The following is a 26,102-nucleotide window of genomic DNA, read 5'->3' on the forward strand; positions in this document are numbered from 1 at the left end:
AAATCAATTTTAATTGTCTAAATCAATATATTATTGAAAAATAATACTTTGAAAACTTGCTTGATTTATTGTTGTTTCATTAAAATGAGTTATGCACGTTTTACAAAAGTTTGTTGTTTCAGCCCTCTTTACAACATAACTCAAGAACCATAGGACCAACAAAAGTATATCTGTGATATTTGAATTCTTCTACACACTCGCTACAAAATGATCAATGCAATTTTTGCCAAAGCTCACTACCATACCATTCACAAGATGCTATGAACTACCAACTCGCAACAGTTTAAAATAGTTTCTAACCTTAAAAGAATAGTTTAACCACCGATAATAGGATGAGGCATCTCACACTCATATTAGGCATGGTACTATTAACTAGAAAATAGCAAAATTGCGCTATTTGTAGTTAGTGTTATGCATGCCAAAAAATGGACAATAAAATTGCACTCTGATGCAATACAGCACAAAGGGGTGAAATTCTTGTCAAAAAATTGCAAAATTGCCCTAAAAAAGTGACATACATGTTGCCTAAACCATTATAAGAATAGCATAACAGGCTAATGTCACCCCTCTACAGCCTGTCTCCAAAAAAATTGTGCAAGTGAAAAGCGCCCTCTGTGGCAATTAGAAAATACCGTTGTGAAATAATGCTTACATCAACGTCAAGGGCATAGTCTTAGCTCTCAAATACCGTTTGTTCTGTTCAATTTGCTCTTTTTAATCTCGAGATATGTTTAGTTAAGAACAAAAGGGTAAAATCACAATTGTGCCACTTTTACTAGGGAATACGGCTGTACATGTAAATCAATGATAGCTGATGTTGATGCGTCTAATGCACTTCCCCCTTCGAGGATTGTGCATTAGACGCATCAACATCAGCGCGCGTGCATTATTTTGTCTAATTTCATTAATTTGTCAAAAATCATGAACTTGTCAAAGTTCATTAACCCATAAGTGTGTAATATTTGTTTGTCTTTAAACGGGCTTTTAACATGTCTTGAATGACAAAAAGAACAGTATTTACCATGGTAAAATCATTGACATGCACATGTATTTAATTGTACAGCAGAATGTGAAATATTTATTTATCGTTTAATTTGTCGTAAGAGGAAAAAGAGAATCATTATACCTTTATCATGATAAAACATTAAAAACAATTTTGTAGTGTTGTGTAATTGATGCATTCTTTTGATTTCACGAAGGAACTCTTGATAAACTTGATGCTATCATTGATTTACATACAGCCCTCTTCCCTATATAGTAAAAGTGGCACAATTGTGATTTTACCCTTTCGTTGTTAAGTAAGCATATCTCGAGATTAAAACAAGCAAATTGAACAGACTAAACGGTATTTGAGAGCTAAGACTATGCCCTTGACGTTGATGTAAGCATTATTTCACAACGGTATTTTCTAATTGCCACAAAGGGCGCTTTTCACTTGCACAATTTTTTTTGAGACAGGCTGTAGATGTACTACATAGCTCTACATCTAATCTAGGAATTTAGCACAATTGCAATTGCAGCAATAACATATAAAGCCATTTAAAAATAGTACAATAGCGCCATACAATAGCACGCTATAATTATACTGCCTAAACCATTTTAAGAATAGCACAGCACGACAGTTGCAGTATTATGCTATCTGAAATTGCACAAATATATAGCTCTATGTAGCACAAGGATGTGCTATTCTGTTACAAAAGTAATAAGTGTAGTATCGGAATAGCACACAGTAGCACGACAGTTGTAGTATCATGCTATCTAAAATAAAGTTGCACGCATAGCTCTAAGTAATAGGCGTAGCATGAATAGCACACATAGCACGATAGTTGCAGTATTGTGCTATATGAAATAAAATTGCACTTAGCACATGAAGCTGATATTCTGTGATATTTATACTACTATAACATTAGCACTATCATGCAATTGTCAAATTTTAAGTAAAAATAGGGATGAGTTGCATGAAAATTGCAGTGGAAAATGATACACTAGCATATTAGCATTTCATTCAGCGATAAGCTACTGGCAAAATTGTCAGCTACAGCGCCTTCTACCTTACTCGAGAACTCGAGCTTCGAATCATTTGCACACGATAGTTACGCATATCGGTGAGTAAATTCTTGGCTAGACTTCTCGAGCAACTTGTATACCTTACAGAGTATGTTAACATCACCGCCCTACAAAAAAAAATATTGTGGGATAGGCTTTTACGACGTGAGAAGGTGTAAGTAATATGGAATCTGTGGCCAAACGAAAATTTCACTTTGACCCCCCAGGGGGAATTCCACTGGGATTTTTTTTCCCGGAAAATCAGCGGAGGTGCGCAGGAACATGTGAGTATACTTTTATTGGGACAAATGAAGTGATTTGCGAAAAAACAGGAAAAAACAACTTTCAATGTGATTGGTCAGAAGCCAATAGCGACTGCTTGGTTACCATGTCAACGGTTTTATTACCTTCATAACATGGCCAACATATCCCTACATAAGTACAAACTCACTTGAGATTGTATCATGAAAGGTTTTGGAGATATTTGCAAAAATGTTGGACTTCATGATTTCCCTAATGGTATTGGATGCATCAATATGCCTTTTGTTTGGAGTAAATCGGACATACGGTTTCCATAATACATCAATTTATATTTTCTTTGTATCCTATTGTTTTTGTCAATAATCAATATAGTTAATGAGCTAAAAGGGCTGGAAAGGCTCATTAATATGTAATTTTTGCCAATATGTTGCTAAAAATCAATGCATAAATGTTCAGGGTACTTTTATTTTGCATACTTTTGCCCTGAAACTTGGTCAAAGTGTTTCTAATATGTTCTAATGTATTATAATTAAAGAGCTAATTTGCATAAATGCTAATTAATTATGCAAATATGCAAATTAGGGGGCGGCTTCACTATATAATACATTAGAACATATTAGAAACATTTTGACCAAGTTTCAGGGCAAAAGTATGCAAAATAAAAGTACCCTGAACATTTATGCATGGGCAAAAATTACATGTTAATGAGTTTCTCCAGTCATTTTAGCTCATTAAGGCGATATAATACCCCGATTTTCATCAGTACCCCTCTTCTTTTTTTTCTTGCAAATTTATTAAGTACATATATATGTTTATCACCTCATGTCCTGAACTTATAAAATATATCTACATATAAAGTGACTTTCAACCATTTTAGTAAGTCATTTTAGCCCTATATATTTTTTTGTTTACTGTAACCTAGTAACTCAGATCTGTGTTTCATAACAAACCATAATTTATTCTTTTCAAAATGTTCAAGTAGGGTACATGAATAGAATACATTAAATCCTTTGTTATACTCTCTATAGAAAATCTATAGTGGTGCATGCAAAATACCTACCATGATATAACACTGAATAAATTAAACACTTATACAATGGATGCATAGTAATTAGTTGTTAGGAGAAGAAAAGGCTATTAGGTCACCGTATGTCAGGTTATAGGTCAATTGGTTCAGGTCAAATTTAAGCATCAATTTTGAATACACATGTGAGAGTCTGTGATATCATATGAGGCATAATTTTGATATTCTGTCTTTAACTGGATATATATCGAGAAGTGCATGGTGGATATACTAATATACCTTGGGATGTAAATGGTGAGTACAATTTAGAATGCCTAGTTGAGACGGATTTCACAAATAAATATAAAATAGTTACCAAAGTCACAAACGTTAAGCTTACGGAAAACTACCCAATATGGTTGTATAGGTGACAAGAAATACAATTTTTTTCATCATTGCTGTAGTATGGTTGTTGTAACCTGTTACCTATGGCTTAATTAAGTTTCAGTGCAATAATGTCGCAAGTTAAAAATACAAAATATAGCTCAACATTGAAAATAGAAGCATTTTAACCAGTTCCTTTTTTGATAGTTGTGGAGCACCAAGTTCATGAAGTCATAAAAGAAATCAGGAACCACTTATTCCCATTTTACATATCAACTTTATTTCCCTAATGTGTTAGCAACACATATCCAAAATTTTAACGAAATCCGTTGATAGTAAGCTTTCCAAAATGAAGTGAATTTAAATCATCAGTGATGTACCTCCTTTTGGCTTCTATCTGTAAAAGCATGTAAGCTACATTGATACCGATACCACCAATAAAACGAGAAGATTTGCCCCTTCATTTTGCATACCACTTTGTCCAATTTTTTTTGTAATTTCTTCACAAAATGCAAAAAATGCAAAACAAAATCAATGGGTGTAGTACCCCCTTAACTTTGTTGATTATTGATAAAAACAATAAGATACAAAGAAAATATAAATTGATATATTTTGAAAACCGTATGTCCGATTGACTCCAAACAAAAGGCATATTGATAAGTGTACTTTGCTCTACTCAATTAATCTGTTTAAAACATGCTTAGAGCACTTTTATAATGCCTCCATAACCACCTTAACACCACCTTCATCTTCTATAATAAATTACTGAGTTTAACAGTTTTCGAATTGGTAAGGCTATAAACCTCTACGTTTTACATTTTTTCGGAAAACGGATTTTTGCGCTGCGTAGAGTAAAGTTGTCCGCACCCCAATAAAACGTCCAATTTTGTTTTTGTTTATGTTAAGGGTGTCAAATTATGTTAATTAGTTTCAAAGGCACTAGGAGCGCACCTGCATGCTAAAACTTTTCACGCCAACACAATGCACTAATGTTGACATCCCGGGGGGGCCTCTTGGAAAATATTTGTACGGGGGGTGCTAAAAGTAGACTTCTGAATGTTGACCATCTCTATACCTGCATAGTGCAAAAAAACACCCGATCACTATACCTCGCTTCTATCAGTTAATCAACCCATCTCTATACCATTTTTACTGTAATGGTGACCCATCATTATATCTTCAATATAACCAAAAACTTACAACAGCCCATCTCAATACCATCACAGAAATAAGGGGTCATTAATATACCCGAAACAACTTCAAAACCACCCCATTGGTATACCAAAATCGATGAAAATGCACCTCAAAACCTTTGAGCATCCCCGTATACCATTTCTTAGGGAGAGGCCCCCCCGGGGTTGACATAGCCCGAAATAGCCTGAAATTGGCCTTCTGTCCTGGCATTTTTGTGAAGATACTATGCCTGTAGTCTGGATGGTCATTACATTACCTATTATACAATCACATAGTATTATAATTATAGTACCAGGGACTGTGTATGAACACCTAATTAGTCACACATCAATAAAGTCAACATTTACTCAAAAGGATGAAATGCCCTTTTTGGAAGATTGTCAACATCTCATAATGTCCTTTTTGTAGGTCAAGATGAACATCTCATACCTATAAGGGGCTGTTGGTGTAGCTAAGTGAGGAGGGTATAGTTTAATTGTGCTAATTATAATATGGTGCAATTGCCTATTTACCTCTCAAACCACTGAATTGTATTTACCATGAATAGGCTATACTCTGCTCTTTGTGGTAATGCTATGTTATCAGCATTGTATGATCATAACTTAATATGAAACATAGTGTAAAGAAATGTGAATGAAATTGTTTCATCTGCACAGTGGTGTAGCCAGGACTTTTTCAGAGAGGGGGGGCAAGGCAAATTTCATGGGGGGGCATTGTCACAAATGGGCTAAAAAGTAAAAAGTACAACAAATTTATCCAAATGGGCTAACAAATAAAAAGTACAACAAGTATGTGTATACAAATCTTAAATATCAGGTCAGCTAGCATACCACAGGGGGCCAAGAGGGAATTGAATAAAATTGTGTTCATCTGCTCAGTGATGTAGCCAGGACTCTTGCAGGGGGGGCGCAAGGTACATTTCAAGGTGGTGGACAAACTTGGGCGAAAATGGTAAAAAATGGCCGAAAGGTACAACAAATTTGTCCAAGCCGAAAGGTACAACAAATTTGTCCAAAATGGGCTAAAAAGTACTGTAAATGCATACATATCTTAAATATCAGGGCGGCCAGCATCAAACAGGGGCAAGACTTCTCACGGTGGATATAATATGGTGGCAAGAAGACTTATTTCGATCACGATCTAATTGCAATTTCAAGCCATTGATTTATATGGAAAGGATACTAAATATTATATTTCTAAATGATAATCTCCTCTCATACCATTAATCACATTAATTAAAAAATAATTAAAACAAAATTTACAAACCGCGAAAGACTCTGACCGCGCAAGACAGGTAATCGCTAGTAACAATAATAAGTTTGAGCGGGTTCGCCGTCGGACAAGTTTAGAATTGTCTACGGCGAACCCGCTAAAAACATTTACCAACAAAAAAAACCTTTTTAGCAACATCAACATGTAAAAAGTCCAATACTCTACATTTAGAATCGTGTTCATGAAATTCTTAAAGAAAACGCATCACGTTAGTGACTCGACGGAATTGCAAAATTACCTTAAAAGCACCATTCCTTTTTAATGGCATTTTATTTATTAAATTCTTTTTGAAAGTTATTAGAAACGCATTGATGCATTGCTGATAACTTGAAATCAATTCATCGTTCCAGACGAGTCTTGACACTTTTACGTAACCATTCATTTATAACTGCATTGAGAACAAATCAACCAGAACTGCTGAACAAAAATTAACAATACTCAAAACTCATCAAGGTTATGAAATTTGCATAAGCCGCGGTGATGCCAAAATCGCGTTTTCACGCAGAATTGGGCTAAAACTGCCGGCGTAGTTAAAAATCGATCGCGACTTCAGTTCAGGCGTTTCGGAGCTGAGTAGTCATGGTCGTTCAACTAAAACAATGTTTTCATTGTCCTAAATTCGGGGATTAATGAAATGATTGGGTACGCATTCATTTCATTTATTTATAATCCCCTAATCTAGGACAATGAAAACATTTTTTAATGCAAAACATGTAGGCCTACTTTTAGTTTAAAAAACGACTTCAAGTATAATGGTTCTTGATATATCATGATGTGTTGTTTTATGAGATATTTCGTTTCGACACTCTTTCCATCATAACTCAAGAACCACAAGACCCTGCACACGACCTACAAAAGTGTAACTGTTATATTTGAACTCTTCGTCAAGACCGCTTCAAAATAACAATAATTATTCGCCAGGTCATTACAACGATTCGTTCGGAGAGACAACTCTTCCTTTTTTGCCCTAAGCTAGGGAAGGGGTGATAATCATCACTTTGTTTATTTCTGACTTGTTAAATATAGGTGTCTTACCTTGAACATTAATATTTTGAGCAAAATATTGGCAAAAATTACATTATTAATGAGTCTTTTCAGTCATTTTAGCTCATTAACTTGAATGGTTATTGATAAAAAACAATAAGGTACAAATAAAATATAAATTGATGTATTATGAAAACCGTTTGTCTGAGATTTGCTTATAGGCATATTGATCAGTGTACTTTGCCCGATCAATTAATCTATTGAAAACATGCTCGAAGCTTTTCCTATGTTCAAGAAATATATATCCTCATAATTTTTTTTACTTTCCTTTGACTATATACAGGGGTCAATGGGGGGTATTTTCACCCTATCAGGGCGGCAAATAATTATTTTGCACACCCAGTAAATTCAACTTGCCCATTGCCCAAAGATGCCCACCCAGTAATTTATTTTGCCCACAAAAAATTGGGAACCATATAATAATTATCATAAATAAAAGTACCGTAGTATACCATCTCTTGAAATTTTGAAAGTGATGTTGAATAATGAAAGTTTAATTGTAAAACAATCTAAACTTTAAATGTTGAAAAAATACATATTATTTTTTTTTTCATTACTTTTTATACCTTTCGACGGTGATTCTACATTATTTTTTCATTTCTTTATTACATTCCCCCTAATATTTTGATTGTCTGTACAATCATCCCCCCAATGTTGACACAGGTCTGACCAAGTTAACCTCGTATCTGGCCTTGGTCTGAACTAATCTATACTACTTTCATTGTGAGATTTGTACTCTGAAACACTGATTTTTTTTTTTAGCTTCTTATGCCAAAAACCAGGAGCTATCACTAACTGAACTGAACTGAACTGAACTCGCACATAAATACTGCAACTTACAAGTTTTGATCAGAAATTGGGAAAGGTCAGATCTGGTTACGCAACTGGAATCACTACATGATGCAGACATGTCTACAGTAGAATTCATCTCGACCTTTGCAGGACTTAAACCCCATTAAAAGCTATTAAACCAAGATAACACTCATTGAAGCAGCTCAACTGATTAAATCAGATCTTCTCTGGTTGTGCACAAGTGTCTGTTTTCAATGTGCGACATCGCAATAAAACTGGTATTATAGCTTCAGTTGGGTAACCGATTATAAAGGAAACGAAAGGAAACAATGGTATGTGTACCTTTGTTCACGAAATGAGACAAAGACCTGCTTTTTGTTAACCAGCATTCTTCAAAATGAGCAACATAATGATTGTTGACTTAACACGGTTTGGAAATAATTTCTTCATATTTTTGGTGTTATCTGTCGTTTACATATCCTTCCTAAAACACAAAAGTGCGACCCTCTCCAAACATCTAAATTAGCTAAAAATTTAGGACATGTTACAAAACTATATTTTCTAGAACCTATTGAGAATAGTTTAAATGTAGCTTTTACCGTTTTTTGTGGCATCCTTCAGAAGTGAGCGGTCCGATACCAATATTTTCGGTCAAATCTCCATTCAATTAACACGGGGAGTTGGCTAGCTATGCCTTGCCCTCACTCATATTTTACAAAAGTGCGACCATTTCTGAACATCTAACCTAGCTGTAATTTTAGGTCATGTTAGAGAAATATATTTGCTAGAAGTTTTGGAGAATAAATAAAATATTGGCTGGTTATTTTTCACACAGTGATGTTAACTAGGCAAGTGTCCATTCTTCCAACATGCATCATTTGTAGAGGTCACGCGTCAATGGTGAGAGCACTGTGTATTGTGTATAGGAAAACGGACAATAACTGCAGTATGATACTTCAAGAAAAAGTTTTCAACCCATCCCACCAATGTCAAAAAGATACACTGTAATTCAAAATAGATACACAAATAGCCATAGTAGCTGAAGGCGCCATTAAAACCAAAGAAAGAAAGAAAGAAAAGAAAGAAAGAAAGAAAGAAAGACAAAATAGATACAGAATCGTCCGAGTACTGGTCGTGAAGTTTTACGACAATATACAGAAAAACAAACTACTTCGAGCGAGGAACAACTTAACGTACGTACGTCTGTTATAAAATTTAATGTATTTTCCGGGTATTTTTTCGCTTCAACGGTCTAATTTTACAGCATGGCAAATCGTTGCGCCTATAGCCGCTAAAATCTTGGCAACTGGCTTAGATCATTATACTACAGTTGCTTCCTAATAGGCCATTATCTTATCCAGTGGTCTTGTTGGGCGTTGCCGTCATCTCAATCAGTTCAGTTCGCGTTTATCTTGGAAGGGTGGAACATTATATGATAACTGAGTCGAGGAAGTTTTAAAAGTTGTCAAAAAATATCTGCCAAAATGGTGTGTAAAGGTCTTGCAGCTGTTACATTGGTGCTCGTGGTCATCGCCGCTATTGGTTTTGTCGATGGCGCTGGAGGATATAGAAGATACGGTAGAAGACACGAAACTGTAAGTTAATAATTACATTTACATGCATGACATCATATGCAGTCTTCGAGTGTTAGGATTTTTAAAAATGATTTTGCCCAAGCCAAACTCTAACCCTAGCCCAGACCTATTATTTGTGACGTGTTTGGGCAGTTTATCAATTTTGAGTGTTTTATACATATCATAAATATAGAGATATTTTGCTCCACAACGCTGTTTTCCCCAATGAAATCGGACATCCCTAAGCGAAGATATTGAGTTCGTAAATGGTATTATAAAATTGGAAATTGAGATATCGGCCTTTAAAAATATTATTGACAATGTTGAGAGTAGCAATTACCTTGAAAAATGACTCAAAAATACAAGATGCCAGTTACATTCATGTTTGAAACTATCAGACAATATTTGGTTATTCCTTCATGTAATTTTACACGAAATTAGGGTTAGGGTTAAGGTTAAGGTTAGTTTAGGGTTAGGATTAGGGTTAGGGTTAGGATTAGGGTTATGATTAGGATTATGCTTAGGGTTAGGATTAGGGTTAGAGTTAGGATTAGTTTACACGAAATAATTACATGAAGGATCGACCCAATATTTCAGCTATTTCTCCATTACGATCCTGCCCAAAAGTGTCTCCTTTCGATATACCACGTCACTTTTAACGTCTTCCGGAGCCTCTGCTACTCGCATTGAATGTGAGTCAGTGGGTTTCCCTTAGCACAGATTCGATCATTCAAATGATCAACCTAACCTAGGCCGAATAATCAGACCCAGAACAAAATATTAATTTCTGACATGATCTTGTAAACCTAACCCTAACCCAGGGGCGTAGACAAAGCGACAAATAGCAAAATAGCAGCTTAGTTTGTGAAAAAGTAAGAATTGTGGTCATCTAACATGTCTTGCAGCAAATAAAGGTGATGAGCTGTGATGTTGAAAATTAAAAAAGTCCGTGTCTCTATTTTTCCGCGATTGTTCACGCTGCACGTGCAATTTTTACCTACGAATCCAATTTCACGCATTCCTACTCCTCAATGGCAGCCATAGCCGCGACGGGGACCCAACTATCTCACCTAAAATGTGAAATGATGCGGCCTTGAAGGGTATTTTAAACTGCATTCTATCACCCGTGTTACACGTAGACAAAAGAATGATGACAGTTTATTACACAAAAGAATCTAACATCGAATTTTAAGCGGGTTTAATCCACACAATTGGGCACTCAACACCTGTTTGGTGCATGCGGGGAACCAAATATGGCCGACCGAATCCTGACCATGACCATGATTCGTCTATACGGCTAACTCAAAACACATGTATAAATGGAAGTAAATGTCACTCCAATAAGCAAGGTGACCCAGTGGCATGCAGCGCTAAACTTATCAGACAATCAATACAGAATGCATATAGGTACTATACGTGAAGCGTTGGTTCGAGCCCAAACTTATGTTTAATCTCAGTTCCAATAATCGAAACTCCCGGCTCCGACCGGGAGTCCTCAAAGGTTCGAAATTTGTAGTTACTACAACTGGTTTAATCTACACTTTTTTCAACCCTTTATGCATAAAAAGCATTTTTTCGATGGATTCTTTTTCTTTGTTCCCCATAAAAGAAAGCATCACTAATCTTACGTTAATATCATATGCGGTGATTATTATGAACATTTCATACTAAATGAAAGTTCAACTTAATGATCTTGTCTTTGTTGTTTTTAGTGATAGGCCTACTGCCAACATTCCCTTCCGATTCCAACTGTCAGCACTCAGTCCCGGAACCAGGATTTTGTTCTTGGCGAAGGTGCGGGATTTCAGAAGTGTGGATGTGGACCTTATCGGTGACCATCTTCCCCCTTCACCCCACCCTTCCCTATATAGTTTTACGTTTTAATTTGCACCTTGGCTATTTTTGCGACCTTTTTGTCGATTACATGTAGTGGCGGGAGGCGATTTTTTTTACCGTAGATCATGTTTGTAACACATGTTTTTCAGTGCGTTTTGCTCTATTCCGTGTTATTACTGTTAAATTATATAAAAAAAACCACAATAAAATCAAAAATACACATAAAAAAATCACGGGCGGGAGGCGTCCCAACTCCGCACATTCGCCACGGGTCTGGTAGTCTCAGTCCCAGCCGCTTTGTGCTCCTTCATCACTATTCTTTAGTGACGAAGCCAAAAAGCCGCGGTTGGACAGATATCAGAGCACGGGCCTGGGTGATTATTTGTTATTTTTACAGTTATTAATCAATTATTAATATACATTTAGGAGACGGTGGACAACGATGGTACACAGCACGAGGGCGAGGCTCAGACAGGAGCTCAGAAAGCTGCTGAACGCAAACACGAAAGGGAATTCCTGGTTCAGCTCAAAAAGGAACATGTAAGTGTCTTACAAATCAAATCAAATCACAACAAAATAAATCATAACAACAATAAACAACAGAACAAATGGTGGTGGTGGTGGTGCATGGGGGGGGTGAGAAGGGTAATAAGATCCTTTTTAGCATGAGCGTATATCAGTCGATCGAGGCCCGGCAGAATGCTTCCCTCCTTCGACGGCTTTTACCAGCTCTCGGCCGCTTAATTTTTTCTGCAACCATAACGGGACGCAAAAATTTTGTAACCCATAGGAACACATAGGAAAGGGTTAGGGTAAGTGTTAGGGTTAGGGTTAGGATTTAAAAAAAAAATTGCGTCCCGTTATGGTTGCAGAAACAAATTACGCCTCCCGGCCAGCTCCAGGAGGCGAAGTTATTTTTTTTCGTACATCATATTAACACATGTGGTACAATCAGTTGATTTTTCAGATTTTTTTTCAATGCGTTTTGCTTTATTCCGTGAATTATGAACAACGACAAAAAATCAAAATCTACAATATAATGTACGAAAAAACTAATCGCCACCCGGCCGAACTCCCGGCCAGCTTTACCTCTGGACAGAAATCGATGTGGTTGTTTTTTATAATTTCAGGGAGAAGAAGCAGAAGGAATGAGCGAAGACGAAATACGCGAGGTTGTCGCCAACGCATGGAAAGAACAGACTGTAAGTCAACAAATTATTAGGGGCATTTAGGGCCTTTAATTTGAATACATAACAAAAAACAAGAATTCTGCGAAATTTGTGTGGCAGATAACCCTAAAATACCCCCTGGAAAATATCGCCCTAAATAATCAACTGATGGGCATGACTATCATCTTTGCCTTAAATTATACTTTCAGGTGTGCAGGTGAAGAATTAATTTGACAATTGCCCATTGCAGTTGTCATCGTTGGGCATAATTCACGAAACATCTTCAAAAAGTGTCTTGGATATCATCAGTGCCAGATTGGCATTTTAATTTATTAATTTCATCTATGGTAGAAAGTAAAACCCACACAACAGATCTGTCAGTTGTGTCCTCCTCATCCCACAATCCGATGACAGCAACAAATTTCTTGCCTTACAAAAGTTTATATTACACTTTATATTATTGACTCCGTTAATTTAAAGCTAGGAGAATTTAAAGAGAAGACAGTTTCCATGGCAATTGCCATTTATACCCCGGCCATTTTTTTGTCAATTTTACCAAGAAATTGCTTTAAAATGTTACCGGTACTGCGGAAATTCCCTAAAAATGAGGAGAAATTATTTGCCATTCTCTTTGAATTATCTTTATAGCTTAAAATGAAAGAACCCTTGTATATCAATAATATGAAGTCATTGCATTGAAATATGTACTATACAAGCTTTTGTAATGCAAGACATTCTAAAAATGAAGAGCCTGTTTCCAAACCATGTTAAGTCCACAAACACATGTGTTTCTGATTTACCTGTGCAATGGGTTGTGATGCTCTAGGTTTCAGTTGGATGCACCATTACAAAGCAAACAGTGGATGGATGCACAGTAACAACACTGTGTGAGGCCTTTGTTTCCAAATGAGAACGCTGTCTGCAGCATTGTTGTGGTAAATAATAGCGTGTTGATGGTACAACTCAATAGCTCTTCAAATCATGAAAAGAGTCAACTTTTGGCCCAAATATCCAAAATCACTGAAATGTTATGTCTACTTACGAATTTCAAGAGGTCATAGGTCAAAAACCAGTCACAGAAAAATGTTGTAATTGACTTTTTGCCCGAAACATCCATCTCAGTAATTGATATACTCTTCATCGTGACGCATAAATCTTTTCTTTTTTAATCCCGTGAAAAATTCCATTTGTTGGTCAAAACTGGACACGAATCACTAAAAAATTACATTTTCACTCATAAATCAAATGTACCGTATTGAATAAAGAGATTACTTAGTTAAGGATACGATACATGATTTACCGACAAGTGACTCATTTCGAAATGCGATCATGAACTTTGAAGAAAAAAAAAAGTTTCCACAGGCTTCGTTGGGATTCGAACCACCGATTCGGAACTTCCTTTGATTACGCGTCTAGCGCTTTACCGCTCGGCCACGGTGACAGTTGAGTGGAGGAGTGTAATGATAAATGATAAATCTCATAATGCCATCTTTAGCCTTTTGTTTACTAAAAAGACGCGTTTTGTAAAGATAGATAAGCCGTTTTATGCATAAAGAGCACGAACGTTTGGGAAAGGTTTCAAACAAATAATAAAGACACCGATGTGATGATGAAATTGCGTAAGTCGGGAAATATCTGCGTCGCAATGTTTGTTTTGGTTTTAGGAATTTGACCTTAAAATTTACGACTTCATGACATTATCATTCGAAATCAACCAAAGATATTTCAACAGTATATGGCCTCAGTCTTTCTCTAGAATATTTTGTACATGTATGTGAAATAGCTTCAACAATGGTTCGCTGAATAATGGTAAAAACAGCCTTGACCTAAAAAAGGGCGAAAGGTACCATATTTACCGATTCAGGCTAAATTTAAAATTGATATAAAACGTTTGTTTTTTGATCGATTACAAAAATTATTTTTTGTCATAAAGAAATTGTGTCTGGCGTGAATTACACTACAGTTTTTTATTCTTAGGGTTCTTTAACTTCTTCAAATAATTTTTTAAATGATAGAGTGAATCCCCTGGCCCTCTATAATTACGCACAAAAGATCGAGTCCCCTTAAGGGAACTGGAATGAGCGTTTTGAGCGTTTCGACAGCATTTTTTGTGGGACATGAGAGCACATCAGACCTATCGAATTGCATTATGAAATTCACGATATAATACAAATTTTATGACAAATTATTAAAATTTGATATTTTTCACATTTGGAGATATAACAGTCCTCGAAGTAAATTTTATAAATTTAATGATATAGTCTTAAAGTGTATGTAGCTGGGAGGAAAAGCCGACGATCAATTGAAAATTTTGACCTTTCATATTGAAGATATGGATTTTTTCCCAAAAAGACCTAATTTGTTTGGGTGTTTCGGGAAAAAAATCCATATCTTCAATACGAAAGGTCAAAATTTTCAATTGATCGTCGGCTTTTCATCCCACCTACATACACTTTAGGTAGAAATCATCAGATTTATAAAGTTTACTTCGAGTACTGTTAAATATCAAAAATATCAATTTTAATGATTTGCCATAAAATGTGTATTACATTGCGAATTTCAAAAATCAAAATTATTTGATATCAGAAGGCCATTCTTCGTATTCAGAATGCAATTCGATATGTCTGATGTGCTCTAATGTCCCACAATAAATACTGTCCAAACGTTCATACCCCTTCCCTTAATAGATGTTAATATTATTCACGAGTCATGCATTCAGCACATAAATATGAAGTTTCTACTCCAATTAGGTTCAACGAAATAACTAATTAGAACGTGAGATTTGTGGGCAAAATGTGATAATGTGAGATTTGTGTGTCCATTTGATTCTGTTCAACGGCACGAAATTTCATGGAATGGCCTCTATTACTGATATGTATAGGCCTAGTGCATAAATTTAATCTACATTTGTAACTAATGCTGTGTGTCTGATGTAATTTTTAGCCTGTTGTCTAGCTTTTTTTCTATAATTTTCCGAGGACTACGGACATGGTTCAAAATTGGGGTAAAAAAGGTCAATTTGGTCAAAAATAGGTTTTAACTCAACATCTGAAGATTTTAGACTACTAATTTTAGTATATCAGAATCTACTTGGTGGGCATTTTGGATAATGTGCTGGTTTATTTTACTGGGTGGACAGAATAACTGTCTATTCAGAATGCTTTTCATCTAAATAATTATTTTATCCACTACATTTATGTATTTATTTTTGATAAAGGGAGAAGAAACTGACGATTTGGACAGTTTTATGACTGGTGCAATAAAGATTTGGTACAAGCACCATGAGCAACAAAATGTCGAGAAATCCCTACCAGGAGAGCAACATAATCAATGGCCATCGCGGAATGATAAAGTTCATCACAGGATCAAAATAGTGGAGAGACCACAATACAACAGCCATTTTTTGAAGGAATTCATGCAGACACGAGTACGTTGAAGGGTTTTGTTCTTTTTGTCTTCCCTTCTCTTCACTTGAACCTCCCAAATCCCAATCACTCCCTTCCAAAGAAAATGACAGCCCGATTATGGGACAAATGTCTCAACCGTTCATAATCACTCCAAAAGGTGAATTTCACTAAAGAAAAAAAGTCCACTCATTAAGATGGTCACTCACTTTTGCACAGTAGGCCTATTTTTTTGTGAGACCTGAGAGCACATCAGACATATCGAATTGTATTTTGAATACGAGGACTGTCCTTCTGATATCAAATAATTTAGATTTTTTGAAATTCGCGATACAATAACAATTTTGAGGCAGATTATTAAAAAAAATGAAATTTGTGAAATTTTGACATTTAACAGTCCGGCCTCAAAGTAAACTTTATGTATGTAGGTGGGATGAAAAGCCGACCATCAGTTGAAAATATAGATTTTTCCCTAAAAGACCTAAATTTGTTTGGTGTTTTTGGGAAACAAATCTTCAATACGAAAGGTCAAAATTTTCATATGATGGACGGCCTTTCACAGCTACTTGTACATTTTAAGTACAATCATTAGATTTCTACAATTTAATTCGAGGACTGTTAATCATTTGCCATAAAATTTGTATTATATCACGAATTTTACAAAATCAAAATTATTTGATAGGCCTATCAGGAGGATATTTCTCGTATCCAAAATGGTATTCGATACGTCTGATGTGCTCTCAGGTCCCACAAAATATACGTGAAATGCGGCGCTATCCGAGCCCTTAAATGAGACATTTTCCGATACATTCATAGCCAAAATTCATGTAAACAATTTACCAATAAATTATACTCTATTATCTGAGGTTGTCCATCTCTAGCTCAAATCCCATCATTTGTTTATATATTTATATCTCACAGAAAGTCTTATAACCTCATACACATCCTCAATTTCATATCAAAGTCCTTTTATGTTGTTTATACACATTGCAGGGAGAAGAAGTAAAAGGCATGAGCAAAGACGAAAGACGGGAGTATATCAACAACGCATGGAAACAAGCCCACAGCGAAGACGAAGCAGAAAACGAAGCGCCGGCTGTAAGTCAACAGCAAATAATATATAATTTTATCACTAAAAACTGAATGTCAAATTAGATGGGGAATTCTGTTAACATTTTCGGATATGGAATTCCCGGATGAAATTAACCATTTTTGCAACTCACTCACCAATCTTGACTTCTTGTACTCATTGACCTTCCTCGTTGTAAAGTGTGTACAATTTTTCACCAAACGACAACAAGACTGATTAACACATTTTATTATACAATGTTGAACAATTCTGGCTACTTGATGTGTTTTCGTATCATGATAATATAAAATTATCAAAATTCTATTTGGGCACAATGGTGATCCGCAACACTCAATAACGGGTTTAGGTCCTTTGGACTTCTCAACTCACGGCATAAAACCACTGTTTGGTGGCAAAGGGGGCAACAAGGAGGGAGCTGCTACCCTGAGAGAAGTCTTGAGTCTTGCCCCCTTGTGTGATGCTGGCCGCCCTGATATTAAAGCTTTTTTTCAATGCATTTTTTGTACTTTTTGCCCATTTTGGACACTTTTAGTCAAACTTTGCTGCCATACATTTAAAGTTGCCTCCTTCTTACTAGTTTTTTACCCCATCTCTGATGAAAAGTCCTAGCTATGCCACTGCGAGGAGGTTAATGCAGGAAGACCACATATACAATATCTGCATTAAGTATTATACACATCTAACATATAGGAACCCCATATGCAGCGTTTGCTTTCTTGAAAGCCTTCTTGCAGGTCCACCATTAGCAGCCCGGGTATAAGAAACACACACAGGCCTCTTTGATCAGCAATGACGTGCAAGACTCCATAAGTGGGCGAAATTTCCAAATCGGCCTCGATGATAGGCTCGGCAGGCCGATGCAAATATTGTCTGTCCACTACAATTGTTTACCCCAGTTTTTTTTTTCTCGCCAGGACCCTCGAGATTCTAAAAGTGAGCAACAAAATGTTTTAAATCTAAAATCAGCCAAAATTATAACAAAAATCTTGAAAGTTTTATGCTCTTTTCTTTGCTTTGACGTGTCTATTAAGGTTTACTTTTCTACAGGTCCCCTAAGGACCAGGAGGTAACGCACCCCTTACCCCTCTCCTTGTCGACGGTAGGCCTATACTGCCTCCCTGGGACTGCCTCCTTACACTAATCACTTTTTTCTTCGCATTTAATGATCAGGAGGATGCACCTACAACTGAGGATGAGACCGAAGCCACTGAGGTTGCCCGTGGTAAGAAAGATTTATTCGTGAGGTTTTACTACTTATCTGCATCCAGAGACGCAGGACGTGAAACTGATGCCATCAGTTTATGCGATCCCTTTGATTTTGGAGAAATCAGCAGCCATTCATAACGGATTCGATCGTTAATTGACTTTCAGCATTTACGGAGAAGTCAAAGTTTCCGCGATGCTGCTTTATTTTCTTTGTAGTGTTGCCGTTGTAGTAATTGTAGCTAATTATCGGTGATTTTATGTGCGACGTCCGCTTTCACTTTCACCGGCAGATGATATAATAGATGATGATAGTACTAACCCCTCAGAACGGTCAACCGATGGCTATTATTGTACAAGGCTCACTCAGTCATTTAATAAGGCAATACAAACGATCGAATTTGGTGTTCAAATGAGCAACATTTTGATGTAAAATTAATTTTCTCGGCCAAATGAAAAGTAACAATTTTCATTTTTCAGTAAATGTCAGGAAAAAACTAATGCTTGATACTGATTTTTTTTCAAATCCTGGTGTTAAACTTAGGCGTGAAATTCAGTCACTTAGTGCAAGATTTCGATTTTCATAGGCTTCAACGTGACCCGCGAGCTTTTTTTTTGGATCAACCTTTTAGCTTTTCGAAGTAATATACACCAGGCACAAAAAAAGAAACTCGTCAGTTATATTCATCCTTGCTGTTCAATAACTTGATAATTTTGGATTATTCTGAAATATAAATTTTATTAATTGGACTTTTCTTTCTCATTTGACTTCCTGTTCGTGAATATTGAGCAAGAATTGATCAAGATATGCGCCTCCAAACTCTCAAACCCCAAAATGAAAAGTTGCAATTTTAACGATTCAATTGTGCCTGTTACACCGTGTGCTTTATGATTGGCCCGTGGTGCTTGTGTGCAATACAACGATGCGTTCCCATTGAAAATCGTTAAAAATGCGACTTTTGATTTTGGGGTTTGAGGCTTTGGAGGCGCATATCTTGGTCAATTCTTGTTCGTTTTTCACGAACAGTCAGACGGCAGGTCACGATCTATGCATTACGAGGTCACAGTTTCTATGCTCGCAATTTCTCAACCCAGTCACCGCACTGATTTTTCCGAAGTTTGCCGAAGTAAAGGCCCATCTTAAAACCATTTTCTGATAGTTATGGAGTAGTCATCAGTTGTGTTAAAAGCCTCAAAAGTATGTTTGTAGGTTTTTGCTTGTCTTATCATGCAAAAAACTGGTATTCATAAAATATTTCTGGAAAATAATTGCGTTAAGATAATATGATAAATTTGAAAGTTTCATGAACTGTGCCCAAATAAACCGTGGACCTGACCGTTTACAACCTTCCCCTAGAAACTAACCATAGGTAAATTGCTCATAAAACATTGATCTGTCAGTTAATAACAACATCAGAAGTGTTCAACAGTTTTCATTAGGACAAAAATGGAAGTGAAAGTATATAAAATTACGACTAGATCGGCTTTTTACGCCATAGAATATTATGGAATCTGCACCCTCATAAACATGACAAAGTCGGGCAGTATCACAATGGATTTTTGTCTAATAAAGCCATTGCGACTTTATGCATGTTTTGTTGTAGCAGGTCTGATATTACACAGTTTTCCGAATACCACGAGTCAATCCGATCGGTTGAATTCACGCGCCTGTATAAACTCCACGCACAATTGGTTCTATGTCCTTGTCTACTACAAAAGCAATATTGATTGATTCCGTGGCTTCCACACAGACGAATTTTGACAAAATATTTTATATGCGTTTTTTGGACTATTTTCGTGGATTTGACCGTTTGCAACGTTGATATGATATAATTTTCATGGCTTTTGGAAGGGAATGATGTAAAGTTTGTACACTGAAAAAACCTGAAGTATCTGTCTGCTGGAGGTATTCTTTAAGACAAAAAAACTACCCGACTTTGTACCCAAAAATTGAGCAATCTGTTTTGTTCCAAAAATCACATTTCTTCACTCATTTTCGCTAAAGTGAAATCTGGTAATTATAGATTGGACCCTTTACAACCAGAAAACGTTTATTATCTGTCATTCGAAAATTAATAGCATTGCAAAATTAAATAAATACAAGGTTATCTCCACTTAATTTGTACAATTTCACAGAGTATAGACCAAGTCAGATGCACTCAGAAAAAAGAAACCAAGGCCTATATCTATGACCGGCCGGTTGACTGCGAACAGGGTGTCAAACGAGAAAGCAAAGTCCAATTAACAAAATGTCATATTTCAGAATAATCCAAAATTATCAAGTTATAGTACAGCAAGGATTAATATAACTGACGAGTTTCTTTTTGTGCCTGGTGTAGTTCGCTAACGAAGGATTTTCCCCAACTTTCTAACGCACATCACCGTGACCTATATCATGATTATAGTCTTGTCAGAATTTCCTTTTTAAATCGATTTCCCTGGGATACCGTAAGAAGATAGTGAAAAGCTATACAGTGTTGCCAGATCTTCAACATGGCAAAGAAATTCACAGGCATGACACTTGACGATGTCAGGCAAGGATCTTTCATCACCATGATCACACGAGTGATGGTTTTTTTTTTTTCAAAGCGGTAGTTTTACATAATTAACGTGTTTCTTTGACCCCAGAAACGTAAATGATATTTAACTTTACCAGAGCACCCAATTGGAGATTTGGGCTACCAAATCGCTGGTTGAGTAATTCTTGCTTTCAATGAACACATGGACATGTTCTGGAGGTGCTCTAATTTTAAATTTAAACACCTCCAGAACACGTCCGATGTTTTCAAATGTAACAGATATTAAACACATCGGATGTATCCTGTGTGTTTTTTTATTATCTTGGAAAACATAGTAATAGTTAAATAACTTGTATGATATCTGGGTTTGATTATTACCTGAATATTTTCCTCTTGAACACTTCAGATGAATCCAGAAGTTGTTCTGAGAAATTTGCAGTGTAATCAAGCTTAATAATAAATAGATCAATGAATGATTGGTCAATAATTTTGTGTAATGTTGAACAATATTATATTTCAGGCGACATGGGAGACGCAACTCGCCGTAAGAGACGGGCAATCGCGGAAGACGCAGACGATCATCGCCCAACAGACAAGCTTCAAAGGCGCAAACAACTCAAGGATCGTTTTATGGCAAGTTTCTATTCATGCGTAAAAACATACAATATCTAAGATACATGCCGGTATTGAGGGTTGGTCAATACCAAGCGAACAATTGATGTTCAATACAATTTTAGAGCTCTCATTTAAGTAAAGATTATGTGCCTGTCATTTAGGCCCCCCCCTTTTTGAAGTCGAATATACCAGATAGCCCTCTTTTTTTAAAGTCATACCCGTTGACCCTTTTTAAATTTCAGGTGCACAATGACTCTTTTTTTGTCTAGTATATTATCATCAAAAAGGTATATAAATAATATTACGGAAACTTTCATATTTCAGCAAATTTGCATTGGAAATGTGGAAATTTCGAAATGTTAGGCCTATACCAAAGGACCCATTTTTGAAAAATACATCACTATTTTTTTTAGAAAAAAGAAATATCCTCCTTTGCCAAATGAAACATATCCATATCCTAATCCTTAGAACGAACTAACTGGCAAGAGAAGTCAAATTTTAAAATTGGTCAATTGTTGGGGAAAAGGTAATTTTTATAGTGTTTTTCAAATGACAATGAAACCCGAAGACGTGCACAAAGACTATAGGTGAATTCATTCTTAACGTTTGGAAAAACATTAAAATTAAAATTAAATATTAAAATGATGAGCAATCAGCAAATTATTGACCTATACTCGGGATTTTGAATGCTTAAACTTGAAGTGACTAGCCTAAGTCCTAAAATGAGTGCTGTATTTGTCTCGAATCGCTAATATTTGTCATGTGGAGTGACATATCGAGGGTATAGTGCAACAAAGGACTATCTGAAATAGCTGCCAGGTGTCATGTGTGTACAATATAGAATGCAGAATTTGTCAAGTTTACCTTTGTTGCACTAAACACTCGATATCGATATCTCTTTATTACTTTCGGACAAAGTGAAGTTACAATATTCTATTCAGAAATAAGGTTTCACATAAAAGGTATGGTACATCCACGTACAAAATGTTTTGAAAGCACCCGGGGAATACAATTAGGCAATTTGTACTCCCCATTATAAAGAAGCACTGTTTAATTTATTTAGAACTCAACGTCTCCAAAATATACCCGACTTAATTTAAACTCGTGCCTAACCAAAGTGAAATTGGGATATCCCCTCCACCCCAATTAGCAAATAACAAGTATCTATCTAGCCTATCAAATGAGGATGAAAGAAAACGAAACTGTAGGCCTTCTAACATTGTTTCTTGTGTTTGATTTTGAAGATGCTGAAAAACAATAAAGGACTTCGCGATCAAATTACGGCCATCAGGAAAGATACTGCACTGACCCGAAAGGAGAAGCATCAACAGATTCGTGATCTCATGGCAGACGCTGGCACCACCGTGGAGTAGTAACTACAACATACTATCAATTGTCAATGAGTTGGGAACTATTATTATGTTCGAAAGTGACGATGACCATTTTCCGGAAGCCCTAACTCTAACCCAACCCCTAACCCTAACCCAAACCCAAACCCGTACCCGTTCCGGCAAATACGGTCACCTCTATAGACCATTTTGGGGGTATTGGGAATTACAGAAAATACTGTTGGTGATGCGATAAGGCTAAAAAATTAATGTTATGTCTCAAAGCCCCCTTGCGGGTTCATTTTTCTTAGCGTGTCCATTTCACCTGCAACGGCAAATTAATTATTTTATTGAAAGTAATTAAATTAAACTTCAAGACTACTTGTTTATTTCGCTTACTGGGAGCGCTTTCGAGGAACTTCCTCGTCGTCAGCCGATGTAGTTAGCTCTGATGTTTTCTGGGAAACGGCTAGAGACCAATCTGATCAGGTGACATCACATTTGATGACGTCATTTCATTGTTTATTGATTAATTTTGATTGTTTCCGTTTTCTTTTTGCCATAAAATCATGAAATTCTGAGAAATATTTTGAAGAAAATTGGTTTAGGTATAAAACAATGGATATCTGTACTTCTATTGTGCAAATGAAGCACAATGTTATGTGTACTTTTGAACACAACCAAATGACATCCTATAATTCGTTTTCAAAATGAAGATTTTTAAAGCCCGCATTCCGCATTCGTTTTTGAAACTGCTATGGGCTGTGAGACATAACATTTATATTTTGCCTAATGATAATTGAATCATTAATCGCGTGGTATAAATATTTTTATTTTTATTTTTATTTAATTCTAGTAATGGTCATTTTTATTCTGCTGTTGTTGGTCATGCATTAGGCAGCAACATGCTGAAAACTGAAAATTTATTGAATTTATAGCTCCTGAGATAGGCTGTAAAGAATATGATTTTTTTTCTGTGTTGTCATGGCTGTAGGCATCAATGGAATGTACAAAAGATGTTCATCAATTAATTTTCTTGTATTTAGCTGCATACGACTTATCCCGCTTCATCCTTTAACCATTGTATTTTAACTAGCTCGGTATGATTTAAGTATGGTGATTCCAGATATTCGGGCTACCGAATAAAAAGAGGTATGCTGCATTTTACATCTGGAGTAGACTCGATTCCTAATTATATATTTTACTCCTATAAACACACTGATAAAATCAATATGTCAGTGACTTCCAAATCAAATCATTTCAACTGGAATTAATGAAACATATAAACCACCGATCATGCATTCAATATTTCCTATAAATAACAACTTTTTACATCGGGCTGAAACAGGCCCATTTATAGGAAATATCGTGTGCATGCATCGCTGGTTTATATGTTTCATTATTCCAGTTGAAATGCCCCTATGGAAAACCACTGAGATACTGATTTTTATCTAGTGTGTTTATAGGAGTAAAATATATAATTAGGAATCGAGTCTACTCCCGATGTAAAATGCAGCATACCTCTTTTTAAGATGTTCGCACGGGAATGTTTTTAAACTGTGCACGTGTAGGGTAGTATTAATAAACGGAATGCAACAACCATAAATAATGGAACGCAATTGGCAGGCAAAGAACGCAACATATGTTTCAATGGTGAACAAATGTTTTCACCAGGTTCGCCGTCGCAAATAATAAAGGAGACAAGTAGAAAAAGTGATCCCGCCTGGGAATCGAACCCAGGACCTTCGGTTTACAAGACCTGTGCCTTAACCAGTTGGCTACGAGAGCTTCGTGATTAGGCTGGTTGCAATTCGAACCTATAAGCGGTCACCCATGTTTCAATGAATTGTGCATTCATTACATTGCTTCGCATCGCATCGCTACTGCATCGCATCGCAGCACTGCATTGTATCGCCATTCCTTGTAGTAAAGTATTGCATTGCCATTGTGTAGAGTCATATTATACCGTTGCATTTTGTAAGATACTAATACTTAACAAGTAAATCGTATTATATTTACTAAGTGCGGTGTATGGGAGTAATTTGGAAATAAAAGTAAACTTACAAGGATATACGTGCTGTCAGTGTTCTCGTGTTTAGAGTGATTTATAAAAGCATCCAAAAGTTGCTGGTTATAAAATTATCTTCAGTTGATAATTTGATCGATAGATCTTGGTACGAATCCCACCACAGATGGCCGCTACAGACTCCCCGAGTATTCGACCAGGTAGAATATTCGATGTAACATACCTACGTTATATAATCTACAGCCTGTCTCAAAAAAAATTGTGCAAGTAAAAAGCGCCCTCTGTGGCAATTAGAAAACACAGTTGTTACATGATGCTTACATCAACGTCAAGGGCGCAGTCTTAGCTCTCAAATGCCGTTTGTTGTGTTCAATTTGCGTATTTTAATCTCGAGATAGGTCCTATGTTTAGTTAACAACGAAATGGTAAAATCACAATTGTGCCACTTTTACTAGGGAGTAGGCTGCACAAGTAAATCAATGATAGCTGATGTTGATGCGTCTAATGCACTCCCCTTCGGGGCTCGTGCATTAGACGCATCAACATCAGCGCGCATGCATTATTTTGTCTAATTTCTATCCCAACAAATAATACGTGTTTATTAACCTATAAGTTTGCAATATTTATTTGTCTTTTAACATGTCTTGAGTGACAAAGAGAACAGTATTTACCTTGATGAATCTTTGACATGCACATGTATTTAATTTTACAGCAGAATGTGAAATATCTATTCCTCTTTTAACCTGTTTTAAGTGGAAAAAGATAATCGTATAATACCTGTATCATGATAAAATAATAAAAACAGTAAAAACTGTTTTTATTGTTGTATAAATTGATACGTTCTTTTGATTTCACGAAGGAACTCTTGATCAACTTGATGCTATCATTGATTCACATGTACAGTCCTCTTGATCGTCCCTAGTAAAAGTGGCACAATTGTGATTTTACCCTTTCGTTGTTAACTAAACATATCTCGAGATTAAAACAAGCAAATTGAACAGAACAAACGGCATTTGAGAGCTAAGACTACGCCCTTGACGCTGATGTAAGCATCATGTCACAACGGTATTTTCTAATTGCCATAGAGGGCGCTTTTCACTTGCACAATTTTTTTTGAGACGGGCTGTAGTCTCATTCTATTTCCAGTAATGTTTAAGTTCTAACGAATCTTTGATGCTGTAAAATCGGTAATAGGTCTATGTTACGTAGAATATCTAGAAGAAATATATATTATCGATTTTACGTCATCAAACATTCGTTAGAATGGGAATAGATTAAATAACGTAGATTATGTTACATCGAATATTCTAAAAAAATAAAACATTTTACACTTTTACATGAC

At 36.1% G+C, this 26,102-nt stretch overlaps 1 protein-coding gene across 1 annotated transcript; it reads left to right on the forward strand.

Moving 5' to 3' along the window:
• Positions 1-9,296: 9,296 nt before the first annotated feature.
• On the forward strand, positions 9,297-23,767 carry LOC140137892 (uncharacterized). Its single transcript, XM_072159696.1, has 8 exons — positions 9,297-9,591; positions 11,833-11,946; positions 12,537-12,608; positions 15,793-16,002; positions 16,973-17,077; positions 18,240-18,291; positions 21,312-21,424; positions 22,651-23,767. The coding sequence occupies exons 1-8, from the start codon at positions 9,481-9,483 to the stop codon at positions 22,777-22,779; spliced, it is 906 nt and encodes a 301-aa protein (XP_072015797.1). The 5' UTR covers positions 9,297-9,480; the 3' UTR covers positions 22,780-23,767.
• The last annotated feature ends 2,335 nt before the right edge of the window (positions 23,768-26,102 follow it).

The sequence above is a fragment of the Amphiura filiformis genome, chromosome 17, assembly GCF_039555335.1.
Source record: "Amphiura filiformis chromosome 17, Afil_fr2py, whole genome shotgun sequence".
Classification (NCBI taxonomy): domain Eukaryota; kingdom Metazoa; phylum Echinodermata; class Ophiuroidea; order Amphilepidida; family Amphiuridae; genus Amphiura; species Amphiura filiformis.